We start from the raw sequence: 23,865 nt of genomic DNA on the forward strand, positions 1-23,865 counted from the left end.
ATCATCTTCATGTGGAATGCTTGTTCCACGGGATTTGGGAAGACCATAGTTGTCGAACTTTGACATCTACAAAACGGGAGAAAACAAATTCAAGTTAGTTGATTTATTGAGTCCTTAGTAAATCACCGAAACGATATACTAAGGCTAGGACCCAACACAATATTCTACAACTCGGGAGATGGATGCCGTAACCCTAATTGCAGAACATTTGAAGGTAAGTGAATGACGATTCACTAATTTTCCACCATCAAAACGAAAAAGAAATTTTAGGTTTTAAATCTATGAAAACTCCTAGATCCTTTGAGGTTCATTGAACATTTCAATGGCATGATTAAATCTCGATATGCCCCTCTAGTTTGTGACTGGGATGCCGAGGATCACAAAGCGGGTGTGAATAACCATGCAAACTTACATGGTGCCCTCACATGTTACGGTCACCTATTTGATGTGCCGGTAAACCACACACGCTCCACCGAAGTATGACAAACATTGAGTCACCCTTTGCTACCTTTGCTTAAAACCATTTAGTGTGCCAGTAAACCACACACGCTCCACTAACGTCTTCGCAAGGGCACAAAGTGTAATTTCATGGAATTGCATCAATTCACTTTTGCCTAAGTAACTAAGATTGGGAATTTGTAAAACATTTAGTTACTTTTATACTTCATTATACTTATAATGGAAGGTTTTGTCCTATCCTACCCGTTCGGCTAACGACCCTCCACTAGTCAAGAGTGCGGTGGGTAAGAGTGGATACCCATTCAATCGTCATTTTATAGGCAATTTCCTTAAACACCCCTCATAGACCAGCTTCGTGAATGAGGCCTACTAAGGGTAAGACTGACTTTTACTCATACATATATATAATGTTAGACTCTTAATGTTATATATAGTATACGGTGTATTTTACACTTTTAAAATGCTAGGTGGTCAAATTTAACAATTATACTTTTAATTCAATTGTAAACTTAAACTTTTATGGATTTATTAAACCTCTTTTAATTATACACCTTATTTAATTAATAAAACCATAAGGGTGTGATATGAACTTTTTCAAAACACTACTAGGGTTTTAGAATTTAACATTCCTAGATTAAACTTTTAATCAAAATTTAAATTCCAAAACTTGAGGACAAGTTTTGAAACATTTCAAAAACATAGGGTTTAGAATTTAAATATACATCAAAATTAAACTTTTAATCAAAATTTAAATTCCAAAACTTGAGGGCAAGTTTTGAAACCTTTTCAAAACATTAGGGTTTCAACTATTTAAATTTCAAAACTAAACTTTTGAGTTTAAATTTAAACTACAAAACCTAAAGGGGAAAAATGAAACTTTTCATAACACAAGGATCAAATAACAAATAATCTAAATTAACATTTAATCACATAATTATCCATATTTGATTTATTTAATGATTTCTTGCAAAACAATTTACCAATTTAATCAAAATAATTAATCAATTGTCACATAAGGAAACAAATATTTTATTAATTGATAAATATCTTTAATTAGATCAAGAATATAGTCAAATATATCATAAAATCGGATTTATATTGATCTAATATGATAAGGCAACTATCCTTAAGCAAAAACAGCAAGAAATCCCGGAAATAGCTCCATCTGACGCTCGAACTCGCCGAGTTGAGGCCTACTCGCCGAGTACACTGTGGTACTCGCCGAGTTCATCAGGCAGAACCACAAAAATCGAATTTCTTCAACATACAAGGCATCAATACAATAGAAACCAATCATGGCTCTGATACCACTTATGGGTTTTGGTCATAAGAACATCCTATGTGCTCATACAAACCCTAATGCTTGGATCTAGGTTTCTCTATTGTACATGAAATTTATCCAAGACTATAAACCCTAATTCTAGCATACAAGTAATCATATTAACATAAGAATGGGTTTAAGATATTACCTTGATTGTTATGTAGCAATAACAATCACAAATCCTTCTTGTATTGACTTTAGAAAGCTTAGAGTCACAAGTGTCACTCCTCTAATGGCTCACAAACACGAAGAGCAAGAGGATGAAGAAGAGAAAGGATGGAAGCTGCCCAAAAACATGTGAAACCCTAGAAGGATGCTTTGCCACGTTTTTAGGTCATAAGGGATCTATATATATAGTAGGCTATTAGGGTTATCTAACAAGGAAACCCTAAATTGGATGCTTAAGCCCTAAGCAACCCATGGACTCCTTTCCTTAAGGCCTTGGATGATTTCTTAATGGGTTTCCCATAGAATTCGTCCACTCCTTAATATAAAACAATCCATAGCCCAAATTGCAATTATCTTATAATTACAGTTCCAGTCCCTTAAGTTTAATTAATCTCTTTTAGTCGCAAAACTAATTACCAATTAATTCTTGACCAATATTAATTAAACAATATGATTTATCCTTTAATATATTATTCTCATAATATATTAATAAATCATATTTAATCCTTTCTCTCCATAATTCATCCTATCAAGTTGCTTTGGTGAAGGCAACCCAAAAGGACCATGCACCATCGGGTCAAGTACATACCAAAACAGTTATGGACTTAGACACTAATCCAACATGTGCACCATAGGATTGATGCAATGCTTAAAAACCATGAGTGGTATCATAGCTTAGGTCATTTTTCTATTGTATTTGATGCATAGCTTAATTGTTCTTAGCTGAAATAGTCGAAAATTCTGCATCTGACTGATGAAATCCTCAAGTCCTCTGATGAACTCGATGAGTCCAAAGTTCGACTCAATGAGTCGGCTCATTTGTTAGCAGATTTTTCGGGATGTTGACCAGAATTAGATTGGGATAATTACCAAAAACGTTTTTGACTGATAAAATTCGATTTTTATTATGTGGTAATTATTAGAACAAAGTTCTATCAGGATCGATTAATTCTAAGTAAGCAAACAAGAAAGAACGTAAAGTGAACAAGAATATGGCTTGAATACGTTGTATGATTAATGCTTCAACACCTCAGAAGCGCTCGATTAAGAACTTCAAATGTAGAGGTGTTTAGGGTTACAAAACTCAAGCGTAATTAATAAGATGTGTAAAAACATAATGCATACATGCATGCATATATATAGTCTAACCTTAAGAGATAATCACGGATGGATAGGCCCAATCCGGATATATACAAAAAGCCCTAAGACGCAACACGATAAGTCCCAACAATCTCCCCCTTTGCGTCTTTGGGACCGAGACTTCAACTCTATTTAGGAACCGAGGGCTTTTTCACCGTCTTGAACACTCTCGGTATGATAGCTAACAAATTGTACCGAAAGGTGATATACCACCGAAGCATATCAGTAAAAATTTTCTTATTAGCATCCGAGTTCTGCTTGCACCGATGTATCAAATTGATGATGTGCTCCAAGCAGTCAGTAGAAAACAAATGTTTATCTACCAAAGCGAACAAGAACTTATGAGCATCACCCTTCGTAAACATCACAATTACGTGAGTTGAGTCAATTTGCCCAATCTTCATCTTGTTCACATCACCGGGCTTTTGAGTAGGCTTGACTGTCGGTTTCTTGTTCATTACCCTTTCTATCTCCTGATCCATTGTTGCAGCTTCATGGATATAGGATCCCAACATTCTTTTTAGATGTTCTATAATCGGTTCATACTCCTTGGAATTATTGAGCAGAATGTTGACAAGCAAAATCCAATCGTGTGAATTAAGATTGGGAAGGTCAGCAAGCGATATCAATGAAACAGAGTTTGCAGTTCCTCGTGTAACTTTGAAATGGACGTTCACAAACTTGCCAACTGGAGTCGGCTTCAATACCTTGACAGTTGTAATCTTTTGTGCACTCCATGTCAGATATTGAGGTTGACCATATTTCAAATACTATTTGATAAGCTCTTGGTCAACCTTTTGACTTTGGAAACGGAACCTCAACAGTTGAATCAAAACAATGAAAGGTAAATGCCTTCCCTGTAATCGGCATATCAAACTGTGAGTCCTTGGAATTGTCGCAGTCAAACGAAGCAATCGGTTCTAACCAGTAGAAACTCAGTGATTCAATTGCTTGACTGATCAACACATCCCGAGTCCATTCAGGAAAAAGAGCTTTCTTAAATTGTAAGATATCTTCAGTTTCTTTGTTTCGTTGCTCTGTTTCCTCAGCCGCTTTTGTACTTTTCAAATTGTCATCCAGATTTTTATCCCTTTTCTTTCTTTGCAGAGCCTCGACAATAGTCTCATCTATATCACTATTGATGTCATGTACAATCTGTTTCAGCTTTTCTTTCGGGCCAGAACCTGAAGCTACATTATCCTTCAGTTCTTTTGTGATGACTTCTTTCTGAGATTCCTCTCCCCCTTGTTTTGGAGTAACAAAAGGCTCCGAATCACCTTTCATTTCATGAAGAATAGCAAGGGCGGGAAACAATTTGGTTGTGAGATGATTGCGAATGGTGAGATTCAGAATCGGATCATGAGCACCATGTATGTTGGTCAACATGTCCCTAACATCATTGGCACAACTACGAAAGACAGCTCTTTCAGTTTTCAACAATGAAATCTCCTTCTCCGCCTGAGCAAGTTGCACGTGCTAGACTGCGATTATAGAGGCTTTTCTTGCAATTTCTTCTTTTAGTGCACCCTCATTGGAGATATCTGCATGCAGAGAGTCCAGTTTGGAGGAAACCGAACTAATGAGAGAGGCCTTATCAGCTTGCATCGAGGAACAAATGTCTTCAAACTTCTCTTGTTCTTCCTTTAAAGACTGAGAAAGAGAGGCAACCGACTCACAAAGTGTAGCAGCATTTGTATCCGCATGCCCTTTCACAGAATCTAAAAAGATCTCTATGGTGCGAATAACTTCAGTCACATCAGCAGAAGCTTTTTGGAAAACTGAATTCGATTCTTTGATGGCATCGGTTGATTTATCCATAGCTTTTGTATATTGCTCTATAGCTGTCTCTACAAAAGCTTTAAGAACAACTCCTCCATAGGCTTCAGTATCAGCAAGCAATTTATCCAACTTTTCATGAATACGGTCTAAGTGTTGGCGGTTGATTGGAGCTTCAGTATCTTCATCAGATTGTAATCGATAGGGACTAAAGTATGTGGAGTCACACTCATCATTGTCGCCTCCAAGAGTAGCACCGGAACCGGTTGATTGAGTTGGCGATGGAGGTATAGTGATGACAGGGGTGTCGGATACAGTAGGTGCCCCCGTATTAGATACGTTGACCCTTGCTGTTTGTTTAGGGATTGTAGTGGTTGTGACTGGGGTAATGATTGGAGTAGAGAAAGGTGTTGTGGAAACAAAAACAGAAGATACTTGTGGAGGTGGTATAGAAGTTTCGGTTGTAGTAGTAGGAACAACCGAAACTGGAACTTTCGGTGTCAGTGTTGGAGTTGGTTGTTTCGGTGAAGGGGGTGGAGTTGGAATTTTAACATCTTCTGCTTTAGGAGGGGATTGTTTTGGTGATGGAGGTGGCGTTGGAATGTTGACTTCTTGAGTTGGGGAAGGAGATCTAGGTGGAGTATTACCTCTTGGAGACACATGTGGAGATGTAGCTTCTTCATCATCTTTTTTGTTAGATTGTGAAGGAGATGGACCCTTAGGTTTTCGTGCCATTCGTTTGATCTTCTTTGGCTTTGAAGAAATTTCGGTCTCTGACTTTCGCTTCTTGCTTTTGGAAGGCTTAGAGGGTTTATGCTCAGTTGTCTCCTTCTTAGTAGTCACCCGTTTGCCTCGGTTACTCGGCTTGTCAAGAGCATCTAAAGCAGCTTGTTGTTCGGTAGTTAGAACTCTCGACTTTGTGGGATGAAGCTTGTTGTAGTCGGCCATCACCTTACTGTGTGGGGTAACACTTCGGTACATTGACTCCGGAATCGAACCATTGTGATGAAACTTGGCTAGGTCAGAGATGATGATCTTCTTCGTATGGAAGGTTGCAATTGACGCAATTAAAGCATCCTTCATCACCGGAATTTCCAAAGTGTCAATGGCTCTTTGAGTAATAATGGTCCAAAATCGTCCACAAGAGATTTCGGAATGATGAGTAGATGTGTTCAGACTTTGCACAACCTGAGACCATAAGATTGAGCCATAGTCCAGGTTCAACCCATTATACAAGCTGTAGAGAATGGCTAGAAACCCCGTGCTAGTGCCATCAGATCCAGCACTTCATTCTGCCAAGCCTTTTATCAGCAAAGTAAGAAGACCATTCCACTGAGATGGTAGACAGGACTTCTTGACTTTGGCAATGGTTGTCAAGACATCAGTGTTGCCCATCTCATACATCATTGAGAAGAGTTGTGTGGTGGTGATAAAATCAGGAGAAACCACCGAAGAATCAACTACGAGATGAAGCAACGAACAAAACCTCCCTTTGGAAATAAAGGCCTTCTTGTTGTGGATTTGAAAATAGATTCGTTCCTTGTTCTTGTCATATGATGCAGAAGAGTAAACTTTTGATAATAATGACATTGGAACCGCCTCGAACTGGGTTAGGGCTACAACTAGCGGGGAATACTTCAAACATTCCACACTGTGCAGCATGTAGGAATCATACACGAAAGGAGTGAGTTCAATAATCGTATTTTGATTAGGCTTGATGGTAAGAAAGGCAGATGAAGCAGTTTGATCATGTGCAGAAGAAGAAGTCGCCATTGTTGATCAAAGGAAGAAGATGAACAGTGTAAATCGTCGTTACAGTTTAGAATTCTTTGAAGCGGTAGAAGACAAAGAATCGTGCAATCCCTTTATATACCGTTGGTAGGAGAGAGAAAATCGTGACGATTGTGACGTTATCTTCTAAAACGTAGTCTGAAAAAGCGTGATTTGACAGGTTGGATGTTCCTAGGTAGGCATCAGCACGCGTGGGTATAGCGACCGTTCAAATTCACGCGCCCAAAAAGATTTCAGCAATCTGCATTTCAATTAGAATGTACCATCGGAACCTGAGTTGCCATTGATTCATTAGATGACAAATATACGCAAACATATCATCAATAGAATGGGGAAAATTAAAAAATTTCGTGCATTAGAGTGACAAAAGATAAAGTAATAAATCAAATGTGTATGGGTTGTGAGTGATGTCTAACAATTAGACGAAAAACAGAGGATTCCGGGCAAGAATCGCTTCCTTCGAAGTCAAGAGAGACTCAAAGTGCTTGTGTGGATTCCCGAGAATACGATCAAGTGTTTGTTAATAAACATTGAAAGGTTTCTTTTCATGACATAGGCTTATGGTGGCTTATCTTCAACCGAACATCAATACTTAAAATAAGACCGAGGGTCGGAAGAAGTACTTGTGAGACCGATGTGGTTTGTTGAACAAGTAGGCAGGTGGTATTTTGTGATGACAAAAGAATGTATAGAAATCTAAAAAAAATAAAATTGGATCTTTATGGGAAGAATAGTCTTGGTATTAGTCATATTCTTAAAAGACCTCTCAAAAAAAACATTTCATTCGGTACCAAGTAAGAGCTTGAATATTGAAATTCACCGTTAATTCATTATGGGTGTTGAATTTTGGGTTTCACTCAGTACGTGGTATACGATAGTAGATGGAGAATTTTGCAACCATAAACCTCAGTGTTATAAACCGAGAGTCTCAAGGGTTACAATAGTAAACCGATAGTAGATGGAGAATGGTTTGAGGATGGTGAAAGAAATGAGGGTACCTTCTGCTATATAAGAGGACGAAGCAGAGAAACTCTTAACTCATGTGAGAAGAGTAAGGTAGCTCTAGACCGACTAAATAAGAATTGCCTATTTAGGAAGAAACGATAGGTTGCATCGAATCATTAAGGCCATGCTCTAGGTCGTAGAGGCTTGAGTCAACATGCAACAGCATGCTTCTAGGGACCCTTAACTAGTTCATAAAATACACGTAATACCGGTACCAGCTCCATTTTCTGTTCTTCGTGTATCCTTGAGACCGAAATGAGACAAAACCAAACAAATATGCCACACACACAAAAAAAATATTTTTGAGTTTTTAAATTTTTCTGAAAAAGAATAAAAACAGAAAAAGAAAATATTCTTGGATTTTTGAGGTTTTTCTGAAAAAGAATAAAAACATAAAAAGAAAATATTTTTGGATTTTTAAGGTTTTCTGAAAAAGAATAAAAACAGAAAAAGAAACTATTTTTGGATTTTTGAGGTTTTCTGAAAAAGAATAAAAACAGAAAAAGAAAATATTTTTGGATTTTTGAGGTTTTCTGAAAAAGAATAAAAACAAAAAAAGAAACGTAAACAATTTACAACCGAAACTTTATCTTAGTTGAATGAAGCGAAATAGACCGAGCGGTCGGTTCATTTTGGTTCTCAATAATTTGAGGGGCCGAAATAGACCGAGCGGTCGGTGTATTTCGGTTCCCAAAATTTAAGGAGCCGAAATAGACCGAGCGGTCGCTCCAATTCGCTTGTCTAATTTTTAGTGAGAGGATTAAGGATCCGGTACCGAATCTACTTCCATCATACCCAGGCCTTGTAAGATTCTGTTAAGGAGTGCTTCCGGTAATGGCTTAGTGAATATGTCGGCCAGTTGATCACCAGATCGAAGAAAATGTACTTCTACGTTCCCATCTTCAACATGATCTTTAATAAAGTGGTATCTGAGTGCAATATGCTTAGTCTGTGAATGTTGCACCGGATTGTGACAAATCCTTATCGCACTTTCTGAGTCACAATAAAGAGGTATCTTCTTCATGCTTAGCCCATAGTCTCTCAGTTGACTTTGAATCCAGATTACTTGAGAAGTGCAAGAGGCTGCATCAATATACTCAGCTTCGGCTGTAGATAATGACACGCACGTTTGCTTTTTGGACTGCCACCTAACAAGTTTTCCATAAAGAAATTGGCATCCACCTGTGGTGCTCTTTCTGTCCAGATCACGTCCTCCTAGATCAGCATCAAAATAAGATTGAATGAAGAATCCAGATCTTGCAGGGTACTAGAGACCGAGAGAAGAGGTTCGCTTTAGGTAACGGAAAATGTTCTTCACAGCAACCATGTGAGGTTCTCTTGGATTAGCTTGAAACCTGGCACAATAACACACTGAAAACATAATGTCTGGTCTACTAGCCGTTAAATACATAAGTTAACCTATCATTTGATGATACTTTGTTATGTCAACCGCAGGTTTTTCCAGAGATGGTGTTAGTTTAGTGCCAAATGCCATTGGTACCTTTACTTTTGAGTCGCCCGTCACACCGAATTTTGTCAGTAAGGTTTTTGTATAAGCCTTCTGGTTGATGAATATAACTTATGTTCCTTGTCTAATGTTTAAACCAAGAAAGAAACTAATTGGACCCATTGCGCTCATTTCAAATTTAGTCTCCGTCAACTTTCTGAATTCAGCTGTTAAGTTAGGATTCGTAGAGCCGAAGATGATATCATCGACATAAATTTGAACAATCATTAGATGTTCGCCTTCTTTCTCTCGAAAGAAGGTAGGGTCAACCGAACCTTGCTTAAATTTTGACATTTTTAGAAAACGAGTTAAGGTTTCATACCAGGCACTCGGTGCTTGCTTTAATCCACACACTGCTTTATCTAGCACATAGCAATGATCAGGGAATTTCTCATTGACAAACCCAAGCGGTTGTTCAACATAGACTGTTTCTTCTAATTCTCCATTCAAGAATGCACATTTGACATCCATTAGGAAAACTTCGAAGTTTTTATGAGCTTCATATGCCAACAAGATCCTTACTGATTCCAACCTAGCTACCGAAGCGAAGGTTTCTTCGTAATCTATCCCTTCTTCTTGACAATATCCTTTCACAACCAACCGAGCCTTTTTGCGAATTACATTCCCTTCTTTATCCAGCTTATTTCTAAAAACCCACTTCAAACCAACTAAAGAGGCATCCTTTGGTGTAGGTATCAACCTCCAAACTCGGTTTCGTTCAAACTCATGAAGTTCATCTTGCATTGCTTGGACCCAATCTGAATGATCAAGTGCAGCATTTACCATTTTTGGTTCGATCTTTGAAACAAATGAATTAAACATACATAATTCAACTTTAGAGAATAATGTAGTTTGTTTCTCCTTTATTTGAGACCGTGTGAGAACATTTTCAGATGTTTCACCAATTATTTGTTCTTTGGGATGGTCTCTGGTCCATTTCACCAATGGAGGAAAATTTGGGTCATATATTGGATCCAATTTGGCATTCACTTCTACTTCAGCTTCAGAGATATCACCTTCGCCTTCATCAGTTGTACTTTCGGTCTCTTTCTCCCCCTCGACTGGTGAAGTATAACCTGTGTCTTTACTCAAGGTTGCATTCGTTGTGGGAATAGAGTGCTCCCCCTCGGTTGTACTACCAATAAGTGGACTTTGAGCCGAACTTTCCTCTTTTTCTGAGCTTTTAAGAGATGGAGACAAAACTGAATCCTCCCCCTCGAAAGATGCTTTGTTTGTTTCTGTTGGAATTGAACTTTCCCTGTGTAATGATGGATTACTCTTAGCAGTTGGAGGTTCATTTTCCATCTATTTAGCAACTTCATCTATGGGTTTCTGAAGATTTTCAACTTTGTTATCAGTGGCTTTTGCTTCTGAGGTTGCTATAGTTTCTGGTTTATCAAACAGACGCATGTACTCTTCAAACAAGTTGGCTATAGGAACCGAGACTTGTCCTGATTCTGGAAAAATGTCTCTCAGGTCAGGTTCTTTTCTTTGAACTTTCTTCATATAACTGTCATCAAAGGTGACATATTAAGTTTCTTCAATTTGTTTTGAGCGTTTTCTCAATACTCTGTACGCTTTCAAAGTTAGTGAGTATCCCAGAAATATTCCTTCATCGGCTTTGACATCAAACTTATTTCGGTTCTCTTTCGAGTTGAAAATGAAACACCTTGAACCAAAAATATGGAAGAACTTGACATTCGGCTCTCTGTTGTTCAGGATCTCATATGGAGTAACTGAGAATCTCTTGTTCAACAGGGACAGATTTTGAGTATAGCACGCAGTAGCAATAGCATTAGCTCAAAAGTATAATGGAAGTGAAGCAAAACTCAGCATGGTTCTGGCTGCTTCACAGAAAGAACGGTTTCGTCTTTCAACAATACCATTCTGTTGTGGTGTATAGGGATCCAAAAAGTTATGTGTTATTCCCTTGTCAGCCAGAAAACTATCAAAATCGTTATTCTTGAATTCCAGACCATTGTCGCTTCTGATATTCCTCACTGTTTTCCTCAGCTGTACTTTTATTTGCTTAATGAATGTTTTTAGCCTGGGAGTTACATCTGATTTCTGTTTAAGAAAGAAAACCCAGGTGAAGCGTGAAAAGTCATCTACAATTACAAGAGTATACTTACTTCCACCAAAGCTTTCAATAGCCGAAGGTCTAATAAGTCGATATGCAAGAGTTCAAGAGCTTCAGCTATCTTCGTGTTGATTCGTGTAGGGTGGCTCTTTCTGCTTTGTTTCCCCATTTCACATGCTGCACACAGATGGTCCTTGTCAAATTTGAGAAGAGGAAGTCCACGAACATGATCACCAAGCACCAACTTATTAATGTCTTTAAAGTTCAGGTGCGATAGTCGTCTATGCCACAACCATCTATCATATGTATTTGCCTTTGTTAGCAAGCATATTGCCGGTTTTCCTCGTATGGGATTGAGATTTAATGGATACATCTCTCCTTTGCGTTCGGATTTCAACAGAACCTTCTTGGTTTGTTTTTCGATTATCTCTGACCCCTCATCATCGAATTAAACTTTCAAATTTGTGCCCACAACTAATTTTGACACACTAATGAGGTTGTGCTGCAAACCTTCTACGTAAGCCACTTTTCGAATCATAAAGTCACCGTTTGTTATCATGCCATATCCCTTGATTGTTCCAAAAGAGTTATTCCCATATTTTACACAACCACCGTTTTTCAACGAACAAAATTCTCTAAGTTCTTCCTTCCTCCCTGTCATGTGACGCGAGCAGCCACTGTCTATGTACCATTCTTTGTCGAACTGCTCGTCACTTATTACCTGCAAATTTAAGCAGATTTAGGAACCCAAAGTTTCTTGGGTCCTTGTGAGCTTTTCATAGAAAAAGGAATTGCAGTAGAAATATCAACCAAGTATGTTCTCTTTACTAATGTGGTTTGATCTTTTCTTTTAATTGTATACACCTTAATTTTTGTTTTATCTTGTTTAAGTTTGAATTCATTGGTTAGTTTGTTTGATGATTTCTGACTCCTAGGATTAGTTGATAATTGCTTATTGTTGCTCCTAGTATCAGCAGTTAGCTTTTCTTTTCCTTTGAAGGTTGCTTTGCTTTGAGGTTTGTTGTAGCTGAAACTAGATTGAGGACCGAAACTTGGTTTGCATCTGTTAGACCGAAACTCGACTTAGGACCGAAACTGGATTGGGGACCGAAAGTGGATTTTCGGCTCTCAGACTTGGAATAGTAAGAACTTGGGTTTGAATATGTCTGTTACTTTTTCTTTTCCTTTGTCCTCTGAAATCTTCTTTGGAGGAATGTACTTGGGATTTTGTGAATTCCAGTAACTCTTTCGCTCATTCAAATTCTTAGCATATCTTTGATTTCTTAAGCGTTTTTGCTCAGCTAGTTCCTTCTGCGATTTGTGCATATTGAAGCTTGTTTGTTGCTTCTTTCTTTGCGTTTCGGTTGTTTTGACTTGAGCTTTCGGTTCTTCTCTCTGTTCTATATGAATGTCCTTGGTTCCACTCGTGCTCGGTTTGTCAGAACCCGAGGGTTTATTTAAGGGTTCAACAACATATCTTCCTTTAACTTTCCAGGAGGTCTGCTCAGATAAGCCTATAGTTTCGTCTGTATTATCTATGGGAGCCGACCAGAAGAACTTTTCGCATCCTTCTGCATTATCTTTTTCTACCATGACTCTTAGTTCTTCTGTTTGTCTATGAGTAACTCCTTCAGCTGCATACACTTGAATTGGCACGGTTTGAACCTTTTGATAAACCACAGCTTTTTCTTTGTAAACTCAGAGCAATCAATGGTGTATCATTTTGAGATTAATGGTTTATCATTCTCAGTTTCACTCTTTGTAAACTCAGAGCAATCAACTACATCTTCTATAGATATCCCACTCATCTCATCAAATTCAGATGCGTTGTCTAAGTCTATTTTACTTTCAGAGGTTAGTTTGGCATTGGATTGATCAAATGAGTGAATAGTGTCCGATTTGATTTTCAATTTGTCATTTTCATCTAAAATGTCTTTTAACATGCATTTGTGTTCTTTTGAATCTATGAAGGTTTCTATTTTGTCCAGACCAATTTTGTATGACATGGACGTCTCTTCTAATGATACTATTGCTTCGCATTCTGCTATTACTTCATCTTCCTTGAATTCAAGAAAAGGCAAAATCATCTTATGAATTTTCTTTCCTATCTCACAGCTTAAATGCAATTGAGCTATATTAGTGTATAAACGCTTAGCAATTAAACAAAAAACATTTCTCTGATTCAAAACTTTCAAATTGTCTTTTTGCAAATAAAAACTTTCGTCCCTAGCTTTAACTAACTCCGCCTCCTTCAACTCGATCCACATCCTTCTCTCCTCACTCTTTGAAGACACCCTGCTGAGTTGGTTAGTTAGGTTAGAATTCGCTAAGCGTGTTTGCATGAGACTTCCACTTAAGTTAGAGAATTTAAATTTTAATTTGTTTAATTCTTCTTCATAATTTGTTCATGGAATTTTAAATGATTCGAGGATGGTTTGTACCTTTTTGATCAATCAATCGCAGTCATTGATTTGCTCACTGACAGACTTTGCCACGAAGCATTTGTCTTCACTCAGGTTCGGTTCTTTATCTGCACTTTCGGTTGATGATCCAGCGGTGACCATCAAGCACTTCTCAGCCGAACCTGCTTCCTTTGCCACATAAGCCCTTCCATGAGTGGGCTTTCTTACTTCTTCATCCTCAGAGTCGGTTGACCACACTTCCACGCCACCGAACTCGTCTTCATCAGCCTTTTCCTGCACAATTAAAGCATTCATTGTACCTTTTGCATCGTTAGTTGTCTTCTTGTTCTTGATATCTTCCAACTTTCGCATGTAATATGCCTCATCATCTTCCCCCTCTCTCTTCTCAGCCAATTTCCTTAACATACAATCCTTTGCAAAGTGGCTCTTGCCATGGCAGTAGTTGCAGTCGTATCCCGAGTCTCCTGGAAGTTTGCTCTCATTCTTGTCTTCAGTCTTTTGAGAGGCAATCTTTGTTTCATCCTTCGCTTTTTTCAGAACTATAACTTCCTTGCCAGTTTCGGTTCTTGCTGATAGGAAATTTTCTTCTAGCAAACTTCTTTGGATTGGTGACCATCATAGCATATTCTTCGCTTGTAAGGTCATATTCAGATATATCCGACTCTTCTTCTTTTTCTGAAACACCTTTTCCTTTTGATATAAGAGTCAGTGATCTCATACCAGAGACCACTTTCGCTTCTTTGGTTACTTCACTTTCATGGGACTTAAGTATTCCCACAAGTTTTGCAAGCGAGTAAGATTTGAACTGCTCATGCGCTTTTACGGTAGAGACCACAGCCATCCATTCGGTTCTTAGTCCGTTCATGAAAGTCACCTTTTGCTTAATTAACATTCTTTCTATTCCATGCTTGACCATTCTGCTGAGAAGATGATTGAACTGATCGAACGTCTATACGAGTTTCTCCTCTGGTTTCTGATTGAAAGCTCCAAATTCTTACAGCAACAAGGTTTGAGTTGAGTGTTCTAGATCTTCATCAGTTGAATAGAGTTCTTTCAATCTATCCCAGATTTGTTTAGCAGTCGTGCATGACCCAACTAACCGAAAGGTGTCGGATTGCAAGGCGAATCTTATCATTCGCATGGCTTTCACATTACATAGCAATTTGTCTTTCTCATCCTGTGGCATCTTCTGTTCATCTACCACCAACTTGTTGTACTCCTGCTGAGTCTTGACTGTACTGTTCGTTCCCGAATGAACAAACGGTCCAAGAGTGATGGCTTCCCAGATCAGATAGCTATGATCTTCAGAACCTATCACGTAGTCTTCAAAGTGAAGTGCCCATACTTCATAGTCTTGAGTATAGAGTATGTGTATCCTAGTTGTAGATCCAATGTTGTTTGAGATGTTAATGAGATTTGTTTGTGAATCATTGTGAGACATGTTGAGTTTTTAGAATCAGACTTTCTAAACTCGAGATTAGGGTTTTATCTAAAACAAAGTAGCCTTCGAAACGAAGAAGACGACTTGTTATTTATACGATAAAAGCAGAAACCCTAAGGAATTCTAAATACAGAAGGAATGCGTATTGATCACACAGTCTCCTACTCTGATACCAATTGTTAGAACAAAGTTCTATCAGGATCGATTGATTCTAAGTACGCAAACAAGAAAGAACGTAAAGTGAACAAGAATATGGCTTGAATACGTTGTATGATTAATGCTTCAACACCTCAGAAGAGATCGATTAAGAACTTCGACTGTAGAGGTGTTTAGGGTTACAAAACTCAAGCGTAATTAATAAGACGTGTAAAAACATAATGCATACATGCACGCATATATATAGTCTAACCCTAAGAGATAATCACGGATGGACATGCCCAATCCGGATATATACAAAAATCCCTAAGACGCAACACGATAAGTCCCAACAGTAATGATTATCCTTATCCAATTAGAAGATTGTTAATCTATAAGATAATTATTAGTTTATATGATAAAGATAATTATTTGTGTTATTTGATGTGAATTATGTTGCCATAAATTGAATTAGGTCAAATTTAGATAATGACAATTTATTTGATTAATTAAATTATTTTATTTCGATCTAGAAAGGTTTTGAAAAGTTTCAAAACTTGTCCTTAAGTTTTGGAATTTATATTTTAATTAAAAAGGTTTTAATTTTGAAATATTTAAATTCTAAACCCTAGAGTTTTAAAACTTTAAAATTCAACCCTTATACTATTATAATATTAAAAAAATTAATAATTGTATATATATATATATATATATATATATATATATATATATATATATATATATATGAGTTAGTCTTACCGTTAGTAGGCCTCATTCACGAAGCCAATCTATAAGGGGTATAAGGAAACTGCCTATAAAATGGCTGTTGAATGGGTGTCCACTCTCATCCACAGCTTCCTTGATTGGTGGAGGGTCATTAGCCGAATGGGTAGGATAGGTGTAACAACTCAAATTTTTCAACCAAATTTTTCATTTTAAAAAAACATAATTATTTTCCATTAAAACAAGACATAAACAGTTTAATCATTCGGTCAATACAATTATTCAAACTCCCAAGATCATAAAACATTCTTCAGTGTGTATCGATCATGCCGGCGCCTTCCCACGGTCCTCGCTAGTACCTGAAACACATACATACATAACAACTGTAAGCATAAATGCTTAGTGAGTTCCCCAATATACAGCTTACGCACATACGCCTTTCCAGGCCCGACCTTCCGGTCCATGTGTCTCAGGGGACTTCCGTCCCTGCTGGGTAAACCTTCCGGCCTTACCCACGCCGACCTTCCGGTCCATCACACAACCTCCGGTCCATGTGTCTCAGGGGACTTCCGTCCCTGCTGGGTAAACCTTCCGGCCTTACCCACGCCGACCTTCCGGTCCATCACACATCATATCGCCTTCCGGCCCATAATACATAGCACATATAACATATAACATACCACATATAGCATACATAACACATATCATATCCGACCTTCCGGTCACACAGTCAAACCCTTCCGGGTACAGTATAGTGAGAAGACTCACCTCGTAAGTGCTGAAGGCTAGCAACTCCTGAAATCACTCGCGCACAAACCAACGAGCTACAACCCTCCTATAACATTATATAACTCATTAACACTCATATCATCTAAGTGTGACTATCCCTAAGAAGTCAGACTTAGGTCAACTCTGGTCAACGGTCAACTCGACTGGACTCGGCGAGTACCATGGCGACTCGACGAGTCTAGTCGTCCTCACAAAATTCTGAATATACCCTTTCTACTCGTCGAGTATCCCTCATGACTCGACGAGGTCCTCGTGGAAGAATCGCGGGGCCACCCCGACTCCACTCGCCGAGTCTGATGAACAACTCGGCGAGTCCCAGCAAATCTTCAAGCTACTCGCCGAGTCTGAAGAACAACTCGGCGAGTCCATGCCATGCAGACGAGTAACTGCTTTCTGAGATAGGTCTCGTCCCAAGGTACACATGCATGGGACCTTGTGGACCTCTAAGGGTCCTAATACAAGACTATAATCGTGGGATAACAAGGCATTACTTCATCAAATCACTAAATGGGTTCTATAAACCCTAATTTCATAAATACATCAAAATAACAGATTGATCCGAGTATTACCTGGAAACGCACTCTCTGTGTCCCCCAAATCTCAGGACAAATCCTCCTTGATATTCCTTTAGCCAAATCCCTCTTCTTCTTGCCTAACCAATTCTTCCAAGTTCCAAAGCTTTCTCCCTTGTTCTAGGCGTCCACAGCGATTAGGGTTCCTCTCAATTGATCAAAAGACTGAAAATGACGGCCTAAGAGGCGTTAAATACGATCCAAACTGAACGGTTAGGGTTTCTGCTGAACAGCGTCGACTCGCCGAGTCCATATCTGGACTCGTCGAGTCCAGTCGCGGACCCGCGACCAAGTCCGCGATCCTACTCGGCGAGTCTAGGCTCCAACTCGCCGAGTCCCCTCTTAAATCACCCCAAAAACATAATTTTAATAATACCTGGGATTCCGGGCTGTTACAATTCTCCCCCACTTGGATTAGACTTCGCCCTCGAAGTCTCATTCTGCAAATAGTTCCGGATGCTGCTCCCGCATTTCGCGCTCCGGTTCCCAAGTCATTTCTGATCCCTTACGGTGTTGCCAATGAACCAACACCAGAGGTACCTCCTTGTTCCTCAGAACCTTGATCTTCCGATCCCTGATAGCCACTGGTCTCTCCGCGTAATTCAGGCTCGCATCCACCTGAATATCCTCCAATGGAACCACTGCCGACTCATCGGCTAGGCACTTTCTCAACTGCGACACATGAAAAGTGTCATGGATCTGACCCAACTCCGCTGGCAACTCCAACCGATAGGCTACCCGACCTATCCTTGCAATCACACGAAATGGCCCAATATACCGGGGCCCCAACTTGCCTCTCTTCCTGAACCGAATCACTCCTTTCCAAGGAGAGACCTTCAGGAGAACGAAGTCGCCGACTTGAAATTCAAGCTCGGATCGGCGCCTGTCTGCATAGCTCTTCTGTCGGCTCTGGGCAGTCAATAATCTTTGTCTCACTTGTTGAATCTGCTCTGTCGTCTGGAGTATGATCTCCGTGCTGCCCATCACTCTCTGTCCCACCTCTCCCCAGCAGATGGGAGTCCGACACCTCCTACCATACAACAGCTCGAAAGGCGGCACACCAATGCTCGAATGGTGGCTGTTGTTGTAGGAAAACTCTGCCAATGGTAAATACGCATCCCAACTACCCCCGAAGTCTAACACACACGCTCGGAGCATGTCCTCCAGTGTCTGAATTGTCCGCTCGCTCTGACCGTCTGTCTGGGGATGGTATGCGGTACTAAAATGCAATTTAGTACCCAGCTCCTCATGAAATTTCTTCCAGAATCTGGAAGTAAAGCGCACATCACGGTCTGACACAATCGAGATCGGCACCCCGTGCCGAGATACCACCTCTCTCACGTATATCTCCGCCAATTTCTCCGCCGAAGAACTCTCACTGATGGCAAGGAAGTGTGCACTCTTTGTTAACCTATCCACGATCACCCAAATTGCGTCAACTCCCCTAGCAGTCCTCGGCAATTTAGTGATAAAATCCATAGTAATCTGTTCCCACTTCCACTCGGGGATCTCCAATGGCTGTAACTTGCCATGCGGTCTCTGGTGCTCAGCCTTAACCCTACGGCAGGTCAAGCACCTCTCAACGAACCATGCCACGTCCCTCTTCATACAGGGCCACCAATATTCCTTCTTTAAATCCAAATACATCTTTGTAGCACCAGGGTGGATCGAGAATTTCGATCTATGAGCCTCTTCCATCAAGGTAGTACGCGTACCGCCTCCGAACGGTACCCAAATCCGACCCTGGAACATCATAAGGCCTCGACTATCCTTGACAAACTCTGAGATTAACCCCACAACCCGCTCTTTCTTCTGCATTTCTGGTCGCACGGCCTCCGCCTGGGCCCCACGAATGGCGTCCAATACTGGAGTCATCACAGTCAGTCTCAAGCATACGTCTCGCAATGGAGTGCTCTCCGCCTTGCGACTCAATGCATCGGCTACCACATTAGCCTTGCCTGGGTGGTACAGGATCTCACAATCATAATCCTTGACCACATCCAACCACCTCCTCTGACGCATATTTAGGTTGGGTTGATCCATCAAGTACTTCAAACTCTTATGGTCCGTGTATATCGTACATCGAACCCCATACAAGTAGTGACGCCAAATCTTGAGAGCGAACACCACTGCCCCCAACTCTAAATCATGCGTGGGATATCTCGCCTCATGAGGCTTCAGCTGCCTCGACGCATAAGCTATCACATGACCCCTCTGCATTAACACTGCACCCAATCCCGAAATCGATGCGTCGCAATATACCACGAAATCTTCCATCCCTTCTGGAAGAGCTAATACCGGGGCTTCGCACAATCTTTGGCGAAGTGTCTCAAAGGAGGTCTGCTGTTCGGGCCCCCATGAGAACGTAACACCCTTCCGGGTCAATCTGGTGAGTGGCACTGCGATCTTGGAGAAATCCTTGATAAATCTCCGATAATACCCTGCCAACCCAAGGAAACTTCTGATCTCAGAGGGTGACTTCGGCACCTCCCAACTCATCACCGCCTCAACCTTGGCCGGATCGACCAATATCCCTTTCTGATTAACCACATGTCCTAGAAACTGGACCTCCCGCAACCAGAAGTCACATTTGGAGAACTTTGCATAAAGTTTCTCCGACCTCAATACCTCAAGGACCTCCCTCAAATGCTCCTCATGCTGCTCTCTCGATCTCGAATACACCAGAATGTCGTCGATAAATACGATCACCGACCGATCCAACATCGGCCTGCATACCCTGTTCATGAGATCCATGAACACAGCCGGGGCATTGGTGAGTCCAAAAGGCATCACCACAAACTCATAATGTCCATATCGCGTCCTAAACGCTGTCTTCTGGACGTCTTCATCCCGTACTCTCACCTGATGGTATCCTGACCTCAGATCGATCTTGGAAAACCAAGATGCTCCCTGCAACTGATCGAATAAATCATCGATCCTCGGCAACGGGTAACGGTTCTTGACCGTTAGCTTGTTCAACTCCCGGTAATCGATGCACATCCGGTGTGAACCATCCTTCTTTTTGACGAACAGAATAGGTGCTCCCCATGGTGAGCTGCTCGGCCGAATGAATCCCTTTCCCAGCAACTCCTGGAGTTGCGAGGACAACTCTTGCATCTCTGGAGGTGCAAGACGATAGGGCACCCTGGCAATAGGCGCTGCCCCCGGAACCAGATCGATACTAAACTCTACTTGCCTCACAGGCGGTACTCCCGGCAACTCCTCGGGAAAGACATCTGAAAACTCGCGCACCACCGGAACTTCCTCAACTGACTTCGGTTTCTCAGAAACCTCCCGCGTATCCATCACATACGCCACGAAACCCTTACAGCCCTGACGTAGACACTGCCTCGCCCTAGCGGCCGAACAAAAAGCTGATCCCGAACGGGTACCCTCGCCGTATACCGAAAGAACTCCCCCACTTGGGTCTCGTATAGTCACCAACTGACGCTCACAGTCGATGACAGCGCCGAACCGGCTCAACCAGTCCATGCCCACGATGACACAGACATCCCCCATCGCGATAGGAATCAGGTCAATCTGGAATCCAACCCCGAAAATCTCTAATACACATCCCCGAAGAACCTCCGTAGCACAAATCACCTTCTCGTCAGCTATAGAGACTCTCAAAGGTCGACTCAACGACTCACGACTAACGCCGATATGCTGACTAAAGGCCAAGGACACAAAGGACCTACTCGCACCCGAGTCAAATAACACTAAGGCAGGCACAGAGTTCACAAGGAAAGTACCTACGCGCATAACAACATAAGCATAACATATCGACATTAAAATAATTACATGAATTACGACATACCTGCCACAACATCGGGCGCAGCGCGGACCTCTTCCGTTGTCAGCTGAAAGGCTCTTCCCCGAGCCCTCGGGGCCTCGGCCTTCACCGGTCGAGTCGCAGTAACTCCGGCAGCAGGTGCAGATCCCTGAAGAAGCTGAGGGCACTCGGCCTTCCTATGGCCAGTCTGGTTGCAATGAAAGCAAACCGAAAATCCCTTGGGGCACTCCCTGGCAATGTGCCCCTCCTTGCCACACTTGTAGCAAGCACCAGATCGACATGCTCCATCATGACTCTTGCCGCACTTTCCGCAAGTGCGACCCTTCGAACCTCCTGTCCTCTAATCAGCGGACTTGGTCCGCTTGGCTGCCGGCTGGAACTGAGCCGGTCGCCGATCCACCCGCTGAGACTCGGCCTCCTCCCTAGCCTGAGTCTCCAACTCGATCTCGCGCTTCCTGGCATTCGCCTGAAGCTCAGCAAAAGTGTGGTAAGTGGAGTTTGACACAAACTCCCGAATATCCCTCCTCAAGACACCCAAGTATCGGCTCATCCGAGCCTGCTCTGAGGACACCAGCTCAGGGCAAAACATCGCCCTCTCATGAAACTTCCGCGTAATCACCGCAACAGAATCGGTACCCTGCTTGAGGGTTAAGAACTCCTGCACCAATCGTTCCCTCTCCACCGGGGGAACGTACTCATCCCTGAACATGGCAGTAAATCCCTCCCATGTCACCGCTGTAGTCTCTGCCAAAGTGAAATTCGCTGTCACGAACTTCCACCAGTCTTTCGCTCCCAGACGGAGCTGGTTCAAAGCGAACCGTACCCTCAGGTGCTCCGGGCATGAACAAGTATAGAAGCACCCCTCTATATCTGCGATCCATCTCATTGCAGCAATCGGATCCTGCGTCCCATCGAACTCTGGTGGCTTCGTGTTGCTGAACTCTCGGAACAGCAATGAATCACCCCCCTGTGGCCTAGCAGCGGCCACAGCTGCGGTAGCTGCAGCGGTTGCAGCCTCAGTCAATGCGGCGTACCGCTCGTCGAACGTCTCCATCAGGGTGGTCTTGATAGACCCAAACATCTCCGGGATCTCAGCCCGGATCGCCGCCGCCACCTCCTCGTGGATCATCTGACGAATATCTTCGTCACTCATACCGCTCGAACTTGCCCCGTGTCGCGGTCTAACCATGATATCTCTGAAATACAACAAAAAAAACTATCAGAGATTCTACCGAGTATAATCGTACTCGACACGCAACCCTACTCAGTCCCAGATATCCAGGGATTCTTACTTGGGCCTCCCACTGACCCGGTGACCTCGGTAGTACGGGCCCAATACTACCGACCACACCGCATCCATGTTCATCCCAAGTCCTCCTCCCCAAACTCCAGATAGTGAGTACTCTACTTCTGATACGCTCTATCTGCCCGCATACTAGCAAAGCATCTCATATAGGCAACTTCCCTAGACTAAGGCATCACAAATCAGGCCACTCTAGTCCTATCATGAATACCTAGTCTTCTAGCATGCATAACAATTCATATCATATAATATTGTAAGGTATTTTGGGGATCTTTACCGTTCGGGCGCTGACTGATCGTACACACTGCTTCTTTCTTGCTTACCACCAAACCATTTACAAAAGTTTATGCCTTTATTTAAAAAGTTTCCTCAAATCCTCGGTTTGAGTTCAGTTACCCCCGAAGGTGCACCCGAATCCCTCAAACCAAGGCTCTGATACCAATTGTAACAACTCAAATTTTTCAACCAAATTTTTCATTTTAAAAAAACATAATTATTTTCCATTAAAACAAGACATAAACAGTTTAATCATTCGGTCAATACAATTATTCAAACTCCCAAGATCATAAAACATTCTTTAGTGTGTATCGATCATGCCGGCGCCTTCCCACGGTCCTCGCTAGTACCTGAAACACATACATACATAACAACTGTAAGCATAAATGCTTAGTGAGTTCCCCAATATACAGCTTACGCACATACGCCTTTCCAGGCCCGACCTTCCGGTCCATGTGTCTCAGGGGACTTCCGTCCCTGCTGGGTAAACCTTCCGGCCTTACCCACGCCGACCTTCCGGTCCATCACACAACCTCCGGTCCATGTGTCTCAGGGGACTTCCGTCCCTGCTGGGTAAACCTTCCGGCCTTACCCACGCCGACCTTCCGGTCCATCACACATCATATCGCCTTCCGGCCCATAATACATAGCACATATAACATATAACATACCACATATAGCATACATAACACATATCATATCCGACCTTCCGGTCACACAGTCAAACCCTTCCGGGTACAGTATAGTGAGAAGACTCACCTCGTAAGTGCTGAAGGCTAGCAACTCCTGAAATCACTCGCGCACAAACCAACGAGCTACAACCCTCCTATAACATTATATAACTCATTAACACTCATATCATCTAAGTGTGACTATCCCTAAGAAGTCAGACTTAGGTCAACTCTGGTCAACGGTCAACTCGACTGGACTCGGCGAGTACCATGGCGACTCGACGAGTCTAGTCGTCCTCACAAAATTCTGAATATACCCTTTCTACTCGTCGAGTATCCCTCATGACTCGACGAGGTCCTCGTGGAAGAATCGCGGGGCCACCCCGACTCCACTCGCCGAGTCTGATGAACAACTCGGCGAGTCCCAGCAAATCTTCAAGCTACTCGCCGAGTCTGAAGAACAACTCGGCGAGTCCATGCCATGCAGACGAG

General features: G+C 41.7%; 1 protein-coding gene across 1 annotated transcript; it reads right to left on the reverse strand.

Annotated features, from left to right (window-relative positions):
• Nucleotides 1-4,564: 4,564 nt before the first annotated feature.
• Nucleotides 4,565-5,947, reverse strand: LOC111921538 (uncharacterized). The gene has a single exon (XM_023917121.1). It carries the CDS (start codon nt 5,945-5,947, stop codon nt 4,565-4,567), a length of 1,383 nt encoding a protein of 460 aa, XP_023772889.1.
• Nucleotides 5,948-23,865: the final 17,918 nt, after the last annotated feature.

Source organism: Lactuca sativa, chromosome 7, assembly GCF_002870075.4.
Source record: "Lactuca sativa cultivar Salinas chromosome 7, Lsat_Salinas_v11, whole genome shotgun sequence".
Taxonomy (NCBI): Eukaryota; Viridiplantae; Streptophyta; class Magnoliopsida; order Asterales; family Asteraceae; genus Lactuca; species Lactuca sativa.

Coding starts and splice junctions, on each gene's coding strand:
- LOC111921538 (XM_023917121.1), bottom strand. CDS start 5,947: ATGAAGGATGCTTTAATTGCGTCAATTGCAACCTTCCATACGAAGAAG.